The sequence below is a fragment of the Nelumbo nucifera genome, chromosome 1 (assembly GCF_055504915.1).
Source record: "Nelumbo nucifera cultivar China Antique chromosome 1, China Antique-T2T, whole genome shotgun sequence".
Lineage (NCBI taxonomy): Eukaryota > Viridiplantae > Streptophyta > Magnoliopsida > Proteales > Nelumbonaceae > Nelumbo > Nelumbo nucifera.
The window spans coordinates 121,448,447-121,466,110 of record NC_142649.1 but is presented as its reverse complement, the minus strand read 5'-3'; the positions used below and the strand labels follow the sequence as shown (position 1 = coordinate 121,466,110).

General features: G+C 42.8%; 1 protein-coding gene across 3 annotated transcripts; it reads right to left on the bottom strand.

Moving 5' to 3' along the window:
* Nucleotides 1–2,869: 2,869 nt before the first annotated feature.
* LOC104611677 (E3 ubiquitin-protein ligase APD1-like) lies at nt 2,870–6,620 on the bottom strand. 3 transcript variants are annotated; one of them, XR_016080059.1, is made up of 9 exons: nt 6,412–6,620; nt 6,082–6,308; nt 5,853–5,949; nt 5,686–5,763; nt 5,170–5,393; nt 5,006–5,075; nt 4,615–4,912; nt 4,353–4,517; nt 2,870–3,114 (listed from the first exon to the last, which is right to left on the bottom strand). XR_016080059.1 is itself a non-coding variant. In XM_010278848.3 (8 exons), the coding sequence occupies exons 1-8, from the start codon at nt 6,503–6,505 to the stop codon at nt 4,439–4,441; spliced, it is 1,167 nt and encodes a 388-aa protein (XP_010277150.1). In that variant the 5' UTR covers nt 6,506–6,619; the 3' UTR covers nt 2,870–4,438. The 3 variants fall into 3 exon arrangements, 2 of the variants coding, with proteins under 2 accessions (XP_010277150.1, XP_010277151.1); XM_010278848.3 differs by having other exon boundaries at nt 2,870–4,517; nt 6,412–6,619; XM_010278849.3 differs by having other exon boundaries at nt 2,870–4,517; nt 6,408–6,600.
* Nucleotides 6,621–17,664: the final 11,044 nt, after the last annotated feature.

Here is a 17,664-nt window from a genome sequence, read left to right as displayed (position 1 = left end):
TAGATTTGGGCTTGGGCATATTGAGTTATATAACCCAGTCTATTGTAAATGTTGGCGTGAGCTCAAATGGGTTGGATCGAGCTCAATAGGTGTCAACCCAAGCCCAACCTAAAGCATTGGTTAGCCTTGAGTTTTTTGGCCTAAACCCAACTTAAATTTCAAAAACTCAAGCCCAACTTTTCCAAAAGCTTTGGTTGCACTGGGTCGGGCTCATATTAGGCCCACCCAACCCAAGCTACACCCCTAAATCCTTTTGCTTCAAATTATTTTAGCAAAATTCGTGCATTGCACAAGTCCCCACTAGTAATTAATTACACTAAATTTAATTTATAGTTATTAGCAATAATATCAATTACTAAAAACAATAATATTTATGGTATTTTCTAATTTTTCATGAAAATAGCTAATGATTAATTTTAAATTTTTAATTAATATTTAAAAATTATGAATACATTTATAATTATTATTAATGATTATTAATTATGAATTAATAAGTTTTATAATTCTTATTTTATAAAAGAAAATGTTACTATTATTAATTGTAATGTTTAGTAATGTTATTAATTAATAAAACTATTATTATAAATTATTAAAAAAGTAATAAAATAATTAATTATTATTGGTAATTAATTAATTTTTAGGTAATATTTCAATAACATTAATTATTAAAAATAGTAATATATTTTGGTATTAAACTTTTGTAATTTTGAATTAATGATGAATATATAAATAATGGATTTTAATTGAATCTTGAGAGTTTTTAATTAATCCCAGTATTAAAATGGTAATAAAAATAATTAATTTAACTATTCATGAACAATTATTAATTTTTTAATTTTCATATTAATAAAATAATTAATTATTATCAATAATTAATTAATTTTGGTATAAGTTATAATAAAATAAAATGAAAGTATTAATTATAAACAATAGATAATATACCACTCAAAGTAAATGGGTCGTAACTAGGTTGGATTAATGAACCAAACGAGTAGTGGAGAGAGAGAGAGAGAGTTGTGTCTTAGAAGTGACGAAGTGGGGATTAATTAAGAGTATAAAAAAGTTAGTTATGAGCAATATTTAAAGAATGAGGAAAGGTTTTAGGAATTAGGAGATGATGTGGCTTAAATAATTGAAAAGTTGGGTTAGAAAGTGAGAGATTTTAAGGGCAATATATTGGAGTGTGGAGAGATTTTAGGAAGAAGGGATAAATTGAGAGATATTAAGAATGCTTTTAGCAAGGAAATTTTAAAGACCAATGACTTGGTAGTTTAGGAGCGGTGGGAATGGAGAGTGAAGAGAATTAAGGAGAGAGCAGCATGGGGGGTTTGGAGCAAGGAGAGGCCCTTTGACATGGACCACCTTGTTTTATATAGAATAGATAGTCAGATAGATAGATAGATAGATTGATTGATAGATGATATAAACGTTTACAGAAGGGAGATATCTCCAATCTAAAATGAATATAAAAAATAAGTTCGATTATAATTTGTTTGACCCTATTTTGTATAGACTTGTAGGGATTTTCTGATGAGTCCAAACACAGATGATCCAAGGCTGTGTTTGATTTGAAGGAAAATGTAGGAAAAGGAAAGGAAAGGAAATGTAAGAAAACCTTGTATGAGCTTCCCTATCTTTCCCTTCCTTTCCCTACCTTTTCCTTTAAACCAAACATAACTTAAGAGGATAAAGGTGAATAAGTGGTAACTGATGTTAACTTGGTAAGCAAATTGAGAGCGCTCAATGAGAAGTTATTTTGGAGAGCAAAAACAGTGATAAAAAGAAACAACACAAAGTGTACAATTCCAGAGAAAGGTACAATTATTACATTACTTAATTTTGAGAAATTACATCAATTATAAACTGAAATGGATAATTCTCAAACTGACTCAAATTCTTCTATCCTAAAGCAATTCAAACATTACATTTCAATCTTATCTCAACAACTCAGCATATCTTATCCTCATCCGTATCTCATTCCTTAACCTGCCCCTTGAAACACATGGGATCAAACATCTACGTGTGTTTCACATCCAAAGCTCTAAACGATGATGATGTTCCAATGTGGTGATGATGTGGCAAAGCAATGACATATCATTTTAGTATAGGTCATGCTACATTTTCAGGAGAGAAAGCCTTCATAGGCTGGCTACACAATTGGGCCACATGGGTCAAGTTAAAGATGGGCTAAAACAGGCCAAAAGAGGCCTTATTGGGTCAATTAAAATGTTTTTATGGACTAGCTTCTTGAGCCAATACAATGAAGCCTAATGTGCCACATTGGGCCAATGCAAGAGTGGGCCAATAATGACCACACAAGGTCAACAAAGAGCTTAAAGAGGCAAAACCGAAGATGGACCACTATGGGCCAAGACGGAAATGCTGTAATTGTTTTTTTTTTTTTGGTTCTGAAATGGGATTTCATAGACCGAAAGAATGCCTTAATAGGCAGCAAGGAGCCTCAGTGGGACTGAGAATATAATAAAATGGATATCAGTAATTAGAGAAGAGCATAGGTTTAATATGCAAAATAGCCTGAACCAATTACTGATATCCATTTTATTATAGTTGCATAATAAACCTATGAAAACTGAATATGGTCCGCGCACGGATCCGAATTTTAAGATTTACCCCTTTAGGCTCAGCTTGAAACGAGTATAAACACAAATATATACAGTGTAAAACCCTGTATTTTATATTATTTTGTATTTATTTACACTTTATATATTTGTATTTATACTCCTTCCAAACTAAGTCTTATGAAATGGTTTGACCAATTCTAACATATTGCAAAATTTACTGATATGGATATATATTAGATTTCGGGGCCATTTCGGGGCCGTGCTTGAATAGTAAGCAAGAATGGAAATTGTCAACCGGGATAACAATAATCTATCTCATTGAACATACAAATATATAAAGAACAAAATTGCTTTTTGAAACAGTGCGGACATCTGCTGTGAGTTTGTGACCATTGTTGCACAAATTCTCACAACAGTCTAATCTTTTAATTGTTTTAAAATCAAAAGACAGGGTTTGGTTGTATTACTAGTGTGTCCATGTTTTATTTATTGGATGGTCACAAGATTTTGCTACAACCATGATTTCAAATCTAGACTATTATTTCAAAATCTAACCATTTGAGGTTCCTGCCCACGCCTACCCATAATACACTACCCCCATCAATTGGGAATATCTCTCCCTGCATAATACTATGCAGAGGATGAGATGTATTCCATGTATGGCTGAGATAAACGTGGGCAGAGTTCTCATAGGCAGGAGATGGGAACTCCTACATATTCCACTCTCTATCCATTAATGGGCCAAGTTTGAACCAGGAACACTTACCCCAAGGTCAGAACAAACCTTTTTTTTTTTTTTTTTGAGTAAACTAAGGGATCTTTGCCAATATATATTATTTTACTTTTCAAAATGGAAACAACTGCTACATCAAAAAAGCAATATGCTTTTGTTTAGGAGTGAGCAAATGTGTTAATTCTACCCTGAACCCATTGGAATCGGCCTCGAAATGGCCTTGTTAAGGTCAGTTCCATTGGTTCTTGATAGGGTTGTTCACGGGTTGAGTTGGTTGGTTTAATATATTTTTTTCAACTGACCTGACCTGTTTGGGTTACTTAAAGAATAAACCAAAACTGACCCAAACATAAAAGGTCGATTTATCATTGTTTGTAAACAATCCTAAATTTGATATAAAATTTTCCACTTAAAAAAGAAAAACAATTTTAAAAAGAAAAATAATTCTCATTTAACTAATATTTTATTGTTCTTCAATATTAAAAATAAATAACTAGCTAAAAAGAAAAAAATAGGATAGAGAATACATAATTAGGGAAAGACTAGGAAAAAAGTAGAAAATGGGATTACCTACTCAGAAACTACGTAACTCGGTTCTTCAACTAATTTTTTTCGTTATCCTTCCCTGTGGCAGAAATATATATGAAAGATTGTACGGGGAACCTAAGTTAAAAAATAGTGTTTGTTCAACAGAAATATTACCTTCCAGTGAAATGACAAGGCCAGATTGGTCTAGCCTAGCCCAAATGGTGGAATATAAACTGATCCGTATAGCCGGTATAGGCTATTGCCGCCTGCAGCAGTTGACTCTAAGAGCCCATTTTGTAGGGCTGACCGGCTAAGCTGAAGATTGAGCTTAGCTGGTTCAGCAACCAGCTAACCTCTCACTCAATAAGCCAAGCTATTCAAAGAGGCTAGGACTAGGATGAAGCGGAAACCCACAAAATCTCTCACTCAACCACAAACCCACAAATCTCCTGCTGAGTACAGATTGAATGAATACAATCTCTCTCACTCAAGCACAAACCCACAAATCTCTTGCTGAGTAAATGAATACAATCTACCCATCCACTTCCCAAGATGGATGAACGAAACGCAACTATTATCTTATATTGGGCGTTTTTCAGGGAATGAACAATCTTCTGACTTTGTGAATGAGCCTTCGACATATTGGGCATACCTTGTTTTCTCCCTCGACAATCCTGCAAAAATTTATCCTTTGTAAGCTACCTTGATATATAGACTAGACTCCGTATGACTTTTATGTCAAAAAGCAGTCCCAACTCTTCAATGGTTTACCTCTCAGCACATGTATAGCAGGTGGCAGAGTGACCACAAGGAATAAAGAAGCAATTGCGTTGTTCATCATAGCAAATCACACATATCTTCCCATCGTACAAATCTTCTGAAGAGCCATGCATACTTGACTCCGAATCTTCTTCTTCGCCTGTTCCATAAGAAAATGGAATTGCCTTCTCTGGCAGTAATGGACTGGTCTCGTTCTCTCTTACTTCATCTGTAACTTGTTCCACTGTTCTCTCGCCTTCACAAACTCCAAAGTATTTCAAGATCAACAAAATAGCAACCAAGATAATCCCTGCAGTGCAGAAACAAAGCATCGTATATCACTGAGTCCCAGGAATTAAACCTTAGAAGGTCAAACAAAGAAATGGGTATGTAACTGGTATACCTAAAATCACAACATAAGTAGCCAGGCGAGCGATGAAAGAGAGCTCAATATACCATCCATCAAAATCACCCTGTGATTAATTAAGCATGAACAGTTGAGAAGTTTCTTACTTAATTTCTGTTTTAGAAACTGAAACAATAAAGTGAATGAGATAGAGCTATTACATTGTCGGGAGTTGTTAGAATGAGATAATGAGAATTGGGGAAAAGAAGTTCGAGACTGCACGATCCATTTATCGTGGAACATTTGCTTGCTGCCTTGCTGGTGTCATACATCTTAGACAGAACATTGGTGCTCAATTCCATTATGACGCTCTTGGGGTTCATGTTCACTGCGCCCACATAGTAACTGTCGTCTTCCTCTATGATGTATTCAGCTTCCCCATTGCCTACAATTCATCACTCTCTCATGTTATATTGTTATCATTCTAGAACTCTATTAAGAATCAAGGATCATATTCATCAATTAAACCATAACAGATCAACAATCACTTTGAGGAAAATAATAATAATAATAATAATAAATAATAATAATAATAATAATAATAATAAAAAGCAGTAACTTGTTCACAAAAAATAAGGCTGATTAATTAATGGGTTGTTGATTTTGTAAGATGAAGAACTCTGTGAAGTGTGTTCTAATTAATAAAATGTTCTCCTTGAATGAATAGACTCTATTACCTTTTGTTGGACTGCTGAACACAAGGGACTTAGAAGAGTTTGTGGAATTTGGGTCCAGTGTTTCAAAATCCTGCTCTCCTGTGGAATAGGCAGACGTAATTAATTAATGGGTTGTTAATTTTGTGGGATCGAAGAAACAGTAGAAAATTAGGACAAGATGGCATTACCTTTAATTACAACCACTTGGAGGTCACTGAAACCACTACTATGAACTCCCCATCTTAAATGAATCCTTGATCCCTTGTTCAACCACAATGAGAATCCCTAAAAGAAGAATATTTCAAGCCTGAACTAATTTTGATCTATCTAGTCAAAATTGAGGAAACAGAGACCAAAAGAAAATGCAAGAATTAAAAGTCAGAAAAAGAAACAGAGAGTATTGGTAGTGCATATAACCTGTCGACGGTAGGATCCAACAATCAGATAATTTGAGACATTCCAACTAGTTTCCAAGGTCAATTCAGGCTTCTCTGAGAACCCATAAAGAAGAACCCCTTTCTTTGCATCATCTCTGACCTGTATCGTCTCCACGAAGATCGAACTTTCCTTCAACAAGCGTGACGAGTTTGGTCCCAACATGAGATGAAGATTCCCATAATAGCCATAGTGCAGACTGAGAGAAACTGCAATAAATAAGGGGAGGGGACATTTTGCTAGTTTTAGAATCAAAGATCTGTCAAGAAACATGGCATAGAAAAAGGATAAAAAAGAACAAAGATTACATGCCACATAGCCATAGAGTTAAAGGGGCGATCAAGAAGGAACAAGATTCTTGCCAACGATACGAGAAGCTCGGAGATTGGAAAGCTGGTCTGTTCATGGCCGCACTGTTGACCAAAAATTGAATGGATTAGGAAATCGGGAGATGGATGGAGGACTGCTCTGCATCTAGAGAGAAAGAGAGAAAGAGGGAGAATGATGATGACGACGACGACGATGGTCTAAAGAGGAGATTGACGGGTAGGGGAGGAAGACCAGTGGATAATTCAAAGGTCTCTCCACTTCGTTCAACTAACAGGTTTTTTGAGTTCGTACTTTGGCGGGTAAGTAGGATAAAGATTTTCTTGAACGTTAGGTGGTTGACTTAATGCGGTTAAACCGTTTTTGGCTTTTTGCAAAGCGAGTGCTGGCGCCACTCAATCCTACATTCCTACTCTCTCCACGTGATCGGCTTCAGTCAGAGCTAGGCCCGTTCGAACCATGTTCGAACACCCTTTACAACCTTTCATCGGGAATATCTCCGTACGTGCTTTATTTGATAGGGAGATATTCCCAATGCAAGGCTATGATGGCTGTTGGAATGGACTTTGCTCTGACTGAATCCGGTTCCTCTCTCCACGCGCGTACAATTGGAGAATCAAGCTCACACCGTTAGCGCAATTCTTGCAGCCTTGGGAATAGGACTGGCAATGGGGCGGGGAAGGGCCCTGCCCCCGCAAAAATCCCCATCCCTATCCCCATTCCCGTTAATGGGGATAAGGTTATCTCCATCCCCATCCCCGCGGGGATCCCCATTCTTCATGATTTTTTATAATGTTATTCATTTTGTTTTTGTTTTTTATTTTATTTAAAAAAATAAAAATAATTAGAAATTACAATCTTATTAAAAAAGATTCAAACATATTTGTCGACACAAATTTCGTGTATTTCAATTAGCAAAGAATATGGAGACAAATTACAAAAATAAATTTGTAATAAAGAAAACAAACAAGGGAACGAACTCTCTTTGATTTCTACTCGATGACGTGAACAACCTCTGATTAACAACCGAATTTGGTGAAGACGAGGGCCATTGGCATTTTCTCGTACTTCTTGAAGTGTTTGAAGTGTTGATGTAGATTTCCTTGATTTCAGTGCTTTGGGAGATTTGGTGTAGATTTCTTCACTCTGGGCTTCGCGCTTGATCGACTATGAAGGATGCTTCTCTAAGAAGGGTTCCTTTTGTGGTGGCTTGATCTTCTCTGGAAAACTTGAATCCAAGTGTGTTGTAGAGAACTAATAAGCTTTTCCCTTCTTTCTTCTCTCTGAATCTTGTAGCTACTGGAGGTTGCAGGAGCTTGTGGTTGCTTGCAATCTTCAGTGATGGTGTCTAAGATCTTCTTGTAGTGTGATTCTCTCAAAAAGGGAAAAATGAACCACTTCTCTTCCTAGGCAAGGCTATTTATCGCCAAGGATTAAGGCTGCCACCTCAGCCCACTTAGCTAATCAATCCCATGTGAGTGGGGTGTTAGGTTAGCATTAACTCCAATACATGCAGCATTATGTAAGAGTTAGTGGTCTTACCAATGGGACCACCCTATTACAATAGGAGAGGGGCCAGATTGAACTTAATACACTTGGATCCTTAAGCCACCAAGACATATTTATGTAGACTAGGGCCTTGGGCCCATGGAGGCCCATATTATTTAGAGGCTATCATATAAATTAAACCCACTTATTTGGCTTCAAAAAATTCACATGTCTACGATATTCAACCATATTTCTAAAAATATTAATATATACATGTATATTAGTGGGGATCCACGGGGCGGGGACCGATGTCCCCGCTAATAGGGATGAAAATTTCTCCATTCCCGTCCTCGTAGAGGAAAATCCTCCCCATCCCCGCCCCATTCGGGGTGGATCCCACGGGGATCCGGGAAATGGGGAAAATTGCCATCCCTACTTGGGAATATCTTCCGATGAAAAAAGCATAGAGATATTCGCAATGCACGACTATTGAAAGGCTATGCGAATAGAGTGACCTCAGTCTTGTGAGCATTGAAGTCGATCCCTTAATAGACTAAATAGACAACGGCACATTGCAAATCACAATCATAGAGATATTCCCAAGGCCATGTTTGGGAGTGCTTATGTTAAAAATAAGTGCTTAAAAACAAGTGCTTATTCAAATAAGCACTTATTTGTATTAATTTGGCACCCAACTTTTTCAAGTACTTATTTTAAAAAATAAGCACTTATTTTATATTGGGTGTTTGGTGGTCTTTTTCTCCAATAAGCACTTAAATAAGCAATTGTGACTATTTTGTCCTTCATTTTCTTTCAAAATTTCAAAATATCCAATACAGAGTGAATGAATAAAAGTACTTTTATAGAAGTGCTTTTATAAAAGTACTTTTACAAAAGAGATTTCATAAAAGTAATTTGATAAAAAAACTTCCATAAAATACTTTTTTAAAAGTGCTTTTGTAAATAGTTCTTCTATAAGTCCTTTTATAAAATCACTTCGGTAAAAGTGCTTTTATAAAAGTATTTTCATAAAACTGCTTTTATAAAAGTGTTTTCGTAAAAGTGCTTTTATAAAAGTGCTTTCATAAAAGTGCTTTCATAAAAGTGCTTTCATAAAAGTGCTTTTATAAAAGTGCTTTCATAAAAGTACTTACGTAAAAGTACTTTCATAAAAGTGCTTTCAAAAAAGTACTTTCATAAAATTACTTTTATAATAGTGCTTTCGTAAAAGTACTTGTAAGTACATGTTGTTCACCACAACTGCGATTAGTGTGGAGGTATCAAGCCAGAACCACAGAAACACCCATGACGACACATAGGCCAACACGGGTCTGCGATGAAGTCCATAACGCACCATGGACCTATGATAAACCCATAATCCAACAAACACTCATGATCAGTTCGAAGCCATCACGGACCTGTGATGGACAAAAAACACCATCAACCAAAGCCGCTCGTAGCAAGAGATCTAGCAAGATTAAGCATGACACGTCAAACTAGTCCTGAAGTCACCTGCACCATGTCAATATAGGAGACCCGTGAAGGGAAGTAGCACACTTGTACTATGAAAATCATCAGAGGTAAGGAACCTTCGTCCTATAAAGATCTCATGAGACTCAGGCCGAACCCCTTGCAGTGTCCCCTTGACAACCAACACCAAATCAAAAATTCCCATTCCATATAGGAGTCAAACCCTCTTTGACTCCTTCCCTTCAGGGCCTCGGGATCTTCCCTTATAAAAGGGGGTGTGGATCATAACAAATACACAATTCTGTCAATAGAAGATGTTAGCTTACCTTTGTTACCCAAGACTCCTAGCCTTTCTTCGTCCTTCAAGGAGACCACCACACTTAGCCTTACCACACCACCTACATTAGAATCTTTGGTTCGTCCTTGATCGCAGAGGATGGATGCTCACAGAATCAACCTTTTCCATGTCCAAGAAGAACAATCCAATAATCTTGACAATGGTAACCCAGGAGTCAAGGACCAGATTAGCCAGGAAACCACTAACCAGGCCGATATCGAAATCTTGGCCAATAAGGTGTACAACTTCGAAACTCGTTTCGACTGTCTAGAATTGGTGCAAATCGAAATGAGAAACACCCTACAACGACAACTAAATACTCCCCATTCATTCCTGCTGTCCCTTCTATGTCCGTCCCTGCTAACCACCCTAGAGGTCTGAACCCTGGAACGATTGAGCATCCATCTAGAGCCAACCTTGCACCTGCACCAGACACAATACAGAGCACCCGATTCTCCGCTGTCAAACAACTTCACATAGTCCCATGGGGTAATGCGACAACGGCGGCGCCCATCAGTCGAATGGAGACAAGGGAATATGTCCAGGGCCTGGTGGAAGAAAGTTATAATAGAACCTAGCCCATACTCATACTCTAGAAACCTTACTCCAATTGCATCTTATACAAGCCATATCCCTCTGGTTACGTTCCTTCGCAGTAGTGGCCACAATATGACAGGTAGAAAGGTATCTCTCAAGAACACGTCAACAAGTTTGAAGATGCACTAGGAGTGTTTGCCTTGGATGGAGACTTAAAGGTTCGGGAGTTCTCTAAATCCTTGACCGGACTGGCGTATTCATGGTTCGGTCAACCTAATGGTGCGGAGCATCGACTCGTGGGCCGAGCTAGCAAAGAAGTTCTTGCCCAAGTGGTTCACTCTCGATCAGAGGCTGACAATGGCAGACCTATGCAACACAGAACAACGTGTTGGAGAAGACCTTTTGGCATACGTTATGCAATTCCAAAAATTAATGCACTCGGTCTAAAAGAGCATGTGACAGAAAAAAGGCTTTGTGGAGTAGTGCTTCCAGGGGATGCACCCAGCATATAGAATTGGGATCGAGAACGTCGAAATCAAAACCTTCAACCAACTCTGGAAGCGCACTAAGAGAACAACACGGCCCATCACTACCCCAACATCACAACCAATCTCATTAGGGTCGTAGTACACTAGAAACGAGGCATATGTTGTCGATCGCAAACCCTAGAACACCAAAGGGCCCTACTTTGACCCCCTCCCCGTGCACTCATGAGGAGGCAGGGTAAACTTGGTCGAATTGTCAAGAGGTGATCACACAAGACACGTTGATACAATAGTCTGAGTAGAACCTGGACCTGCAGCAGTTTCTCAGCAAACAGGGGGCCAATGCCACGGTGAGACAGCTCGCTCTCATGGCACTAGCGGAAGCTTTCAGGAGACCACTCGAACCTTGCTGCATAGACAAGTCCCATGTGGAGTTCACCCCATATGACATGTTGGCCATAGACCCCCATCACAACCGGCCCCTGTATATCACGACCAAAATAGGGGGTACGAGATAAGATGCTCATTAATTGATCAAGGAAGCTCTTTGAACCTAATTTCCCTCCACACCCTCAAGCTCATGAATATACAAACAGAAAATGTCAGAGGGCTGCCCATGGAGGTCACAGATTTTAACGGAAACACGTCTGTCATTGAGGGGTCAATTGATTTGCTAGTAGCCATTGGACCTTTCTTCATCAACCAGGAGTTTTAGGTAATCACTGGAAAAAACGACGTACAATGCCCTGTTAGGGCAACCGCTGATACACGGCATGTCGTTAGTCCCGTCCACCTACCACCAATGCATAAAAGCCAAGCACAAGGGTTGCACTATTAGGATCCCAGCCACTCACGTCCCGTTTGACAAATCAAAGGCCCACTTGCATGACGCCTTATATTACACAAAGCTCACTGAAGAAGGGCAAACTCAAGTACCAAAAGTAGAAACTGTGCGACTGCAGGACCCAGTGAATGAGCCTCCGGTGACTTTAGAGAGAAAGAAGTGATCTAGGTGTGTACGGGTGATAGACGAAAATGGAAGGAACTATTACACCATTGTGGAAGAGTATGAGGAAGCTAATGCCCTAGCCACAAAGAAAGTTGTTACAGAGTGCAATCACATACCTTGGCAACCCTAAGTGCAATCACATACCCTGGAAACTCAGGAGCGGTTCTACATACCTTGCCAACCCCAAGTGCGATCGTATACCCTAGCAACCTCAAGTACGATATCTTTGCACATCGTTACTGATACTTCGGCACGGTCCAAATAGGCCACCACACCAGGCCACAAAATCAATCGAGCAGCTCGAACCATAGGGTAATCAGCATCCACCACACATTGCTGATCACCACACTCAAAACACTAATCCCTATGTAGAAACGCATGGAATGGAAAATAGGGTGAGGATATGGATGAGAAACAAAACCCTCCAAAGAAGCAAGCTCTAACTCTATCTCACGAACACCAAACTGTTTTTCTCTCTTTGCATTCGGCCACCGCTTCCGACAGCAAACATCCAATGACACATCCCCGTAACCATTGCCCTCCAACGTAGCAATACTAAGAGATATCGAAGACAAGCGCCAAGGAGTCACGCTCAAACGACACCGCCCAATTCCGTAACCTTACTCTCAAACCAATAACCAATCCAGGCTTCGAGGAGCCATTTTCCCCGAGCAGTTGTCACATCCACCTACGCCTTGAAAGTGTCGAGCTCCTTCCCCAACTTTGTATACAGATCTGACAAACCGTTGGGAATAGACTTGGCATAATGTAAATTGTGGGCTGAAATGGCACCGCCTAATGACAATGCAAGTAGAGCAGCCACATCTTCGACGGTAACACCAAACTTGCCAATCACACCGACAAATGTATGTATCCGACAACACTAATGAGATAGGAGTGGGCACATATAATCCACCCCTTTCCTACCTGGAAAGTGTAGGAAATAGTCGATGAACCTTGATGTAGCGCGATCCGGTCACTCCTAGCTGGCACTCGCGTGGCTCCCGAGAGGTACCTGAGACAAGAGGAAAGAAGAAGAACTCCCGGGGGTTTGCCCGGCGGGAACACACCGATGATTAAGTTAGTATTCTGTGCAAGAAGCAAAGGGAAAATGAAGGCTAAGAGTGCAGATTGCGCAGGTGATTCGAAGATACCTTGTTCCTTGAGAATAAGCCCCTTAAACTGAATTCCATTGCTTCAGGCCCTCTGGCTTCTGACAGGGCAGGTATAACCGCCACTGTCAGTTGCCACAGCTGTTACAGGCAAGGCTGAGGTGGCACGCGCGGGGCCGTCGTTGTAGGGTACATGCCTGTCAGGTGCGAGACACCTCTCTAAAGGTGACATGCGCGGCTCTATCTGACGAGGGACATGTCTGTTGTCCACAGATTTTTTGGGTACAACGATCGAGCAGGAAGCCTTCCTGTGGTATGCCAAACTACCCTTCCGCGGATTACCCTGAGCCGGGCTGTCTTTTGAGTGACGAGCTGCCTGTAGCAAGTTATGCCGAGCTGGCTGACCCGAGGTGTCTATACCTCGGGGTGTCTAGAGATGGATCGGTGCGTTCCTGTCTGGGAGTGGCTCAAGGTCCATTGGGAGGAGCTCGGGCCTCAAGAGAGGTCAGGATGCCCCAAACTCGGGGCGTCCCAAAGTGCCTTAACCTCGGGGAGGAGGTGCGAGTGAGGCGGCTTTCGGCGAGTGGTTTATCCGCCCAGTTGCCGAGCTGAACTCGGTGGGACCTTCCCTCTGAGTTGTGGTCACGTCCGTTGCGCTGTCATGCTGAGTCACTGTTTGAGTAAGGTCACACCCACGTGTACCCGTGCTGCGAGGTCGGGCAAAATCACCCTCCATCAATTGCCCCCCACTCCCTGTGCTGGCGGCGATGACCCAACACGGGGAGGTCACGACACGCCGGGTGGATTTGGCGTTGGTATTCATGCCGCTTTGTCACGCGCTCCATCTAGTTGGACCGGTCTAGCGCCCGGTTTGATAAAAAAAGACTCAAGTCGCGTCTGGATTACGCGCGGATCTCACGCGATTTGGACTTCGCGGACGTAAAAAACATGCTAAACCGTTTTCGCCTCGAGGAACCCGTAGTTGTGGCTATAAATAGGGGGACCCTTGGCCATTTTCTTCGCCACAAAGCTCTCGTCATCAGCGTTTGAGCTCGCGTCGGACGTCTCTTAGCTCGGATCTTCCAGTTCATCCTGTTCTCCCAGTCCGGTTGTGTTTCTTTTGGTGAGTCCTCCCGAACTTCCTTTCCCCTTTCAATTTGTTCCTTCCCTTTAGTTCACTTTGTCGTCTAGTGTAGACAGCCCTATCGACGAGCCCGAGGTGGGTACCTCGGCTCGGGGTGGTTCCTCTACTGCTCAGCCATCCGAAGTACGGGTGGCTTCAGGTCACCTGGCGTCCACCTCCCACCGAGGTCGGGAGCCAGATCAGTTCGGCCCTTCTGTAATGACTTCGGAGAGGCTTCAGGACCTTATAAAGAGGTTCCACCTCCCTAAGGAATACTCATATATCCTTCCCACCGACAACTTCCCAAGGGAGCACGGTCCTGACGAGATCGTGATCTTTAGGGAGCAATTGATAGTCGGGCTCCGACTTCCTCTTCACCCTTTGATCATTGCGGTGTTGGTACACTTTAACATCACCCTGGACCTACTCCACCCGAACTCCATACGGAATGTGGTGGGGTCCATCTCTCTTTGCTTTGACCGTTCTCTCTTCATAGATTTAGATATTCTTAGCACAATTTTGGCCATAAAGAAGAGTGCTTTGGGCGCTCTCCCCGGGCACAGGCAGTCCAACTACCTGTCCCCCCACCCGGGTTTCAAACTCATGCACAAGCTCCCGAGCAAAGTCCCAGCTTGGAAGCGGGACTACTTCGTAGTTCGGAGTAGCACGGGTGGCCCTTCCCCATTGATTGGAGGGCAGCCGTTCATGACCCCGGTGTCATCCTAGACGGGAAGACCAAGAAGGTGCTCCAGTCACTGGCTCAGCTTGGGTTGAATTATAAAGACTTCACATCTGAAGAGAAGCTTGTCCAGGCCGGCTTGAGCTCGGGTAGGTTTCGCTTTACTTCGGCCTTTTGCATGTATGTTTACCTCAGATTACTAATGCCGTGTCTTGCTGCAGGTCCCATGGAGGCGGAGAGAATAGATAACTAGAAACTCTTCCGCCAGGTGAAGAGAAAGAAACGCGTAGCCAAGAAGGCGCGCGTTGAGTCCCCGCGAGCTTCAGCCGAAACCCAACCTCCGCATACTTCAGCCTTGGGGCCTGCGGTGGTAGAGGCGCCTGTTATCGACTTGGAAGAAGGGGTTGTGCCTAAGGGGCCCGAGGTGATAGCGGAACCTGTCGTTAGGCCCACCGAACCTACTGGTGAAAGTGTTGTCGAGGCCAATGCTGCTGCTGCCGGGGCTCATCCTGCTGAAGCTGCTGCCGAGGCCTCTGAGAGTTCCACTCATGATGTGGAGATGACAGCATCCAGCTCGGAGGGTCAGGGGAGCCAAACCGTCCTGAACCCCCAGTGCAGCCTGAAGAAGAGCAAGCTGGCTGCATACCCGGGGGAGGTCAGCGAGTGGGCCGAACTCACTCCTGGTCAGCTCGGCGCTCGAGCTGCCACTCATACTATGGTGGTGAGTCTTTCTTCTCTTTTCCTTTTACCCCCCCTTTTTTTTGATTTCCCTCTTGACCGGTTTCCCTTTTGCAGGTGAACACTGCCTTTCGCGCCCTAACCCTTCAATCAGATCGGTACCTGAGGCGGGCTCTGGAGGCTGAGAAGTCATCTCATGCAGCCCATACTGAGTTGAGGGCAGCTCGCTGTCAGGTCCACCGCCTGGAGAGTGACGCCTCGGCTCAGAAGAGCTTCATCGAGGTGTTAATGGCGAAGAAGGGGGAGTTGGCCCGAGACAAAGATAAGCTGAGGGCTGAGGTAAACAGGCTCAAGGTCAGTCAGGAGGCCTTAGGGCTCGAGGTGAACAGCCTCAAGGCTGAGCGGGATGCCTTAAAGCTCGAGGTGCAAGGCCTCAAGGAGACAAAGGGGAAGTTGGAGCACGAAGTGGGGTACCTCTAGGAAGACATAAGACATAAGAGAGAAGTAGTTTGCTCTTTGTATTTGTAAACTGAATCTTCTCCCTTTTTCTTTCTTGTAATCAAGACGTTCTTAACGGAATTTATGTAATGAATTTTCTGCAATGAGAAAATCTTTTCTTTTTATTAAATGTGTGCAATTCAAATTTGTCGAAATGGTTATCTTACCCCAAGCTGTTAACCTATCGAGTTGAACTTCCGAAGTGGGTGTTCCTTAACGGCCACCGAGGGCCCCGAACTGTTTAGTAGGGGTAGCCTCGTGTACACCGGGGTGAGGGACATAGTAGAGCGCATGCCCGACCTGTCTACACCTGAGGTAGGTTTCCGTCTGTTGCCCTTAACGGGTCCAACTCTGTGCATGCCAGGGCGGGCTATTTGTTGTAAGGTTCGTGCCCGAGCCGCCTGCACCTCATGCTTTGCAAGTATTTAGTTCATGCTGATGGGGTAACTTAGTTTTGTATGCTTCCGAGGTTTCTTCATTATCTCGGCGTTTTAGCCCTTAGGCTGGAGGAGTGGCTCGTGGCCCACTTTCGGAGTTTGCCCATGCTATAGAGGCGACTGGGTCCTGTTGTGCCGAGGTCGTATTAGCTCGGTATTCTGGCCCTTAGGCTTTGGGAGTGGCTCGTGGCCTACTCAATTCCTACAGATAGTATTGCCTTAGGTTGACAATATTCCATGCCCGAGGTACTTGTTTCCCTTCGAGGGTCTCGAGCTTGTATGTTCCTTCCCCGAGCACTCGTTTTACTCAGTAAGGGCCTTTCCAGTTGGACCCGAGCTTGTCAGCACCGAGCTCAGGTACCATAACTTTACGAAGGACCAGATCGCCAACGCGGAGATTCCACTTCTTAACCCTGATGTTATAGTACCGAGCTACTCTCTGCTGGTAAGCTGCTGTCCTGATGTACGCAAGGTCCCTTACTTTGTCGAGTAGATCGAGGTTGGTACGTAACTCATCTTCAATCTCTGCGGGAATCACTACTTTGGTGCCGTAGGTGAGATTGAAGGGGGTTTCTCCCATGGCAGTCTTCTCCGTGGTCCAGTATGCCCATAGAACACTGGGTAGTTCGTCTGCCCACAATCCTTTAGCTCGGTCCAACCATGCCTTTAATCCGCGAAGGATGGCTCTGTTTGTGACTTCTGCCTGTCCGTTTGCTTGAGGGTGTGCGATTGAAGTAAAGTTCTGTCGGATTCCCATGTCTCGGCACCAGTCTTGAAATTTGATGTCCTCGAACTGCTTGCCATTGTCGGAAATCAATACCCGAGGTAATCCGAAGTGGCACACGATGTTCTTCCAAAAGAAGTTTTGAACATTTCGGGTTGTGATCGTTACGAGGGGTTCGACTTCTACGCACTTGGTAAAGTAGTCTACTGCTACTTCTAAGAACTTCCTTCCACCCGTTGCTGGCGGGAATGGCCTGAGTAGATCGATGCCTCACTGTGCAAAGGGCCACGGCTGGTGAGATACTTGAGGTCGGCGGCGGGTTGGTGGTGATTATTGGCATGTCTCTGGCATTTGTCACATTTTCTAACGTGTTCAATGGCATCTACCTTCATTGTTGGCCAATAATACCCTTGTCGGAGTGCCTTTTGGGCGAGGGCCCTGGCCCCCAAGTGTCTACCGCACAAACCCTCATGGGTGTCACGGAGTACGAGCTCGGCTTCGGTAGGTCGCAAGCAACGCAGGTAGGGGAGCGTGTAGGATCTCTGATATAGCCATTCGTCTATCTTGACATATTTGGCTGCCTGGCACTGCACCCTTCTGGCTGCATTGCGATCTACAGGGAGGGTACCGCGTAGCAAGAAGCTTGCGAGCGGGTCAATCC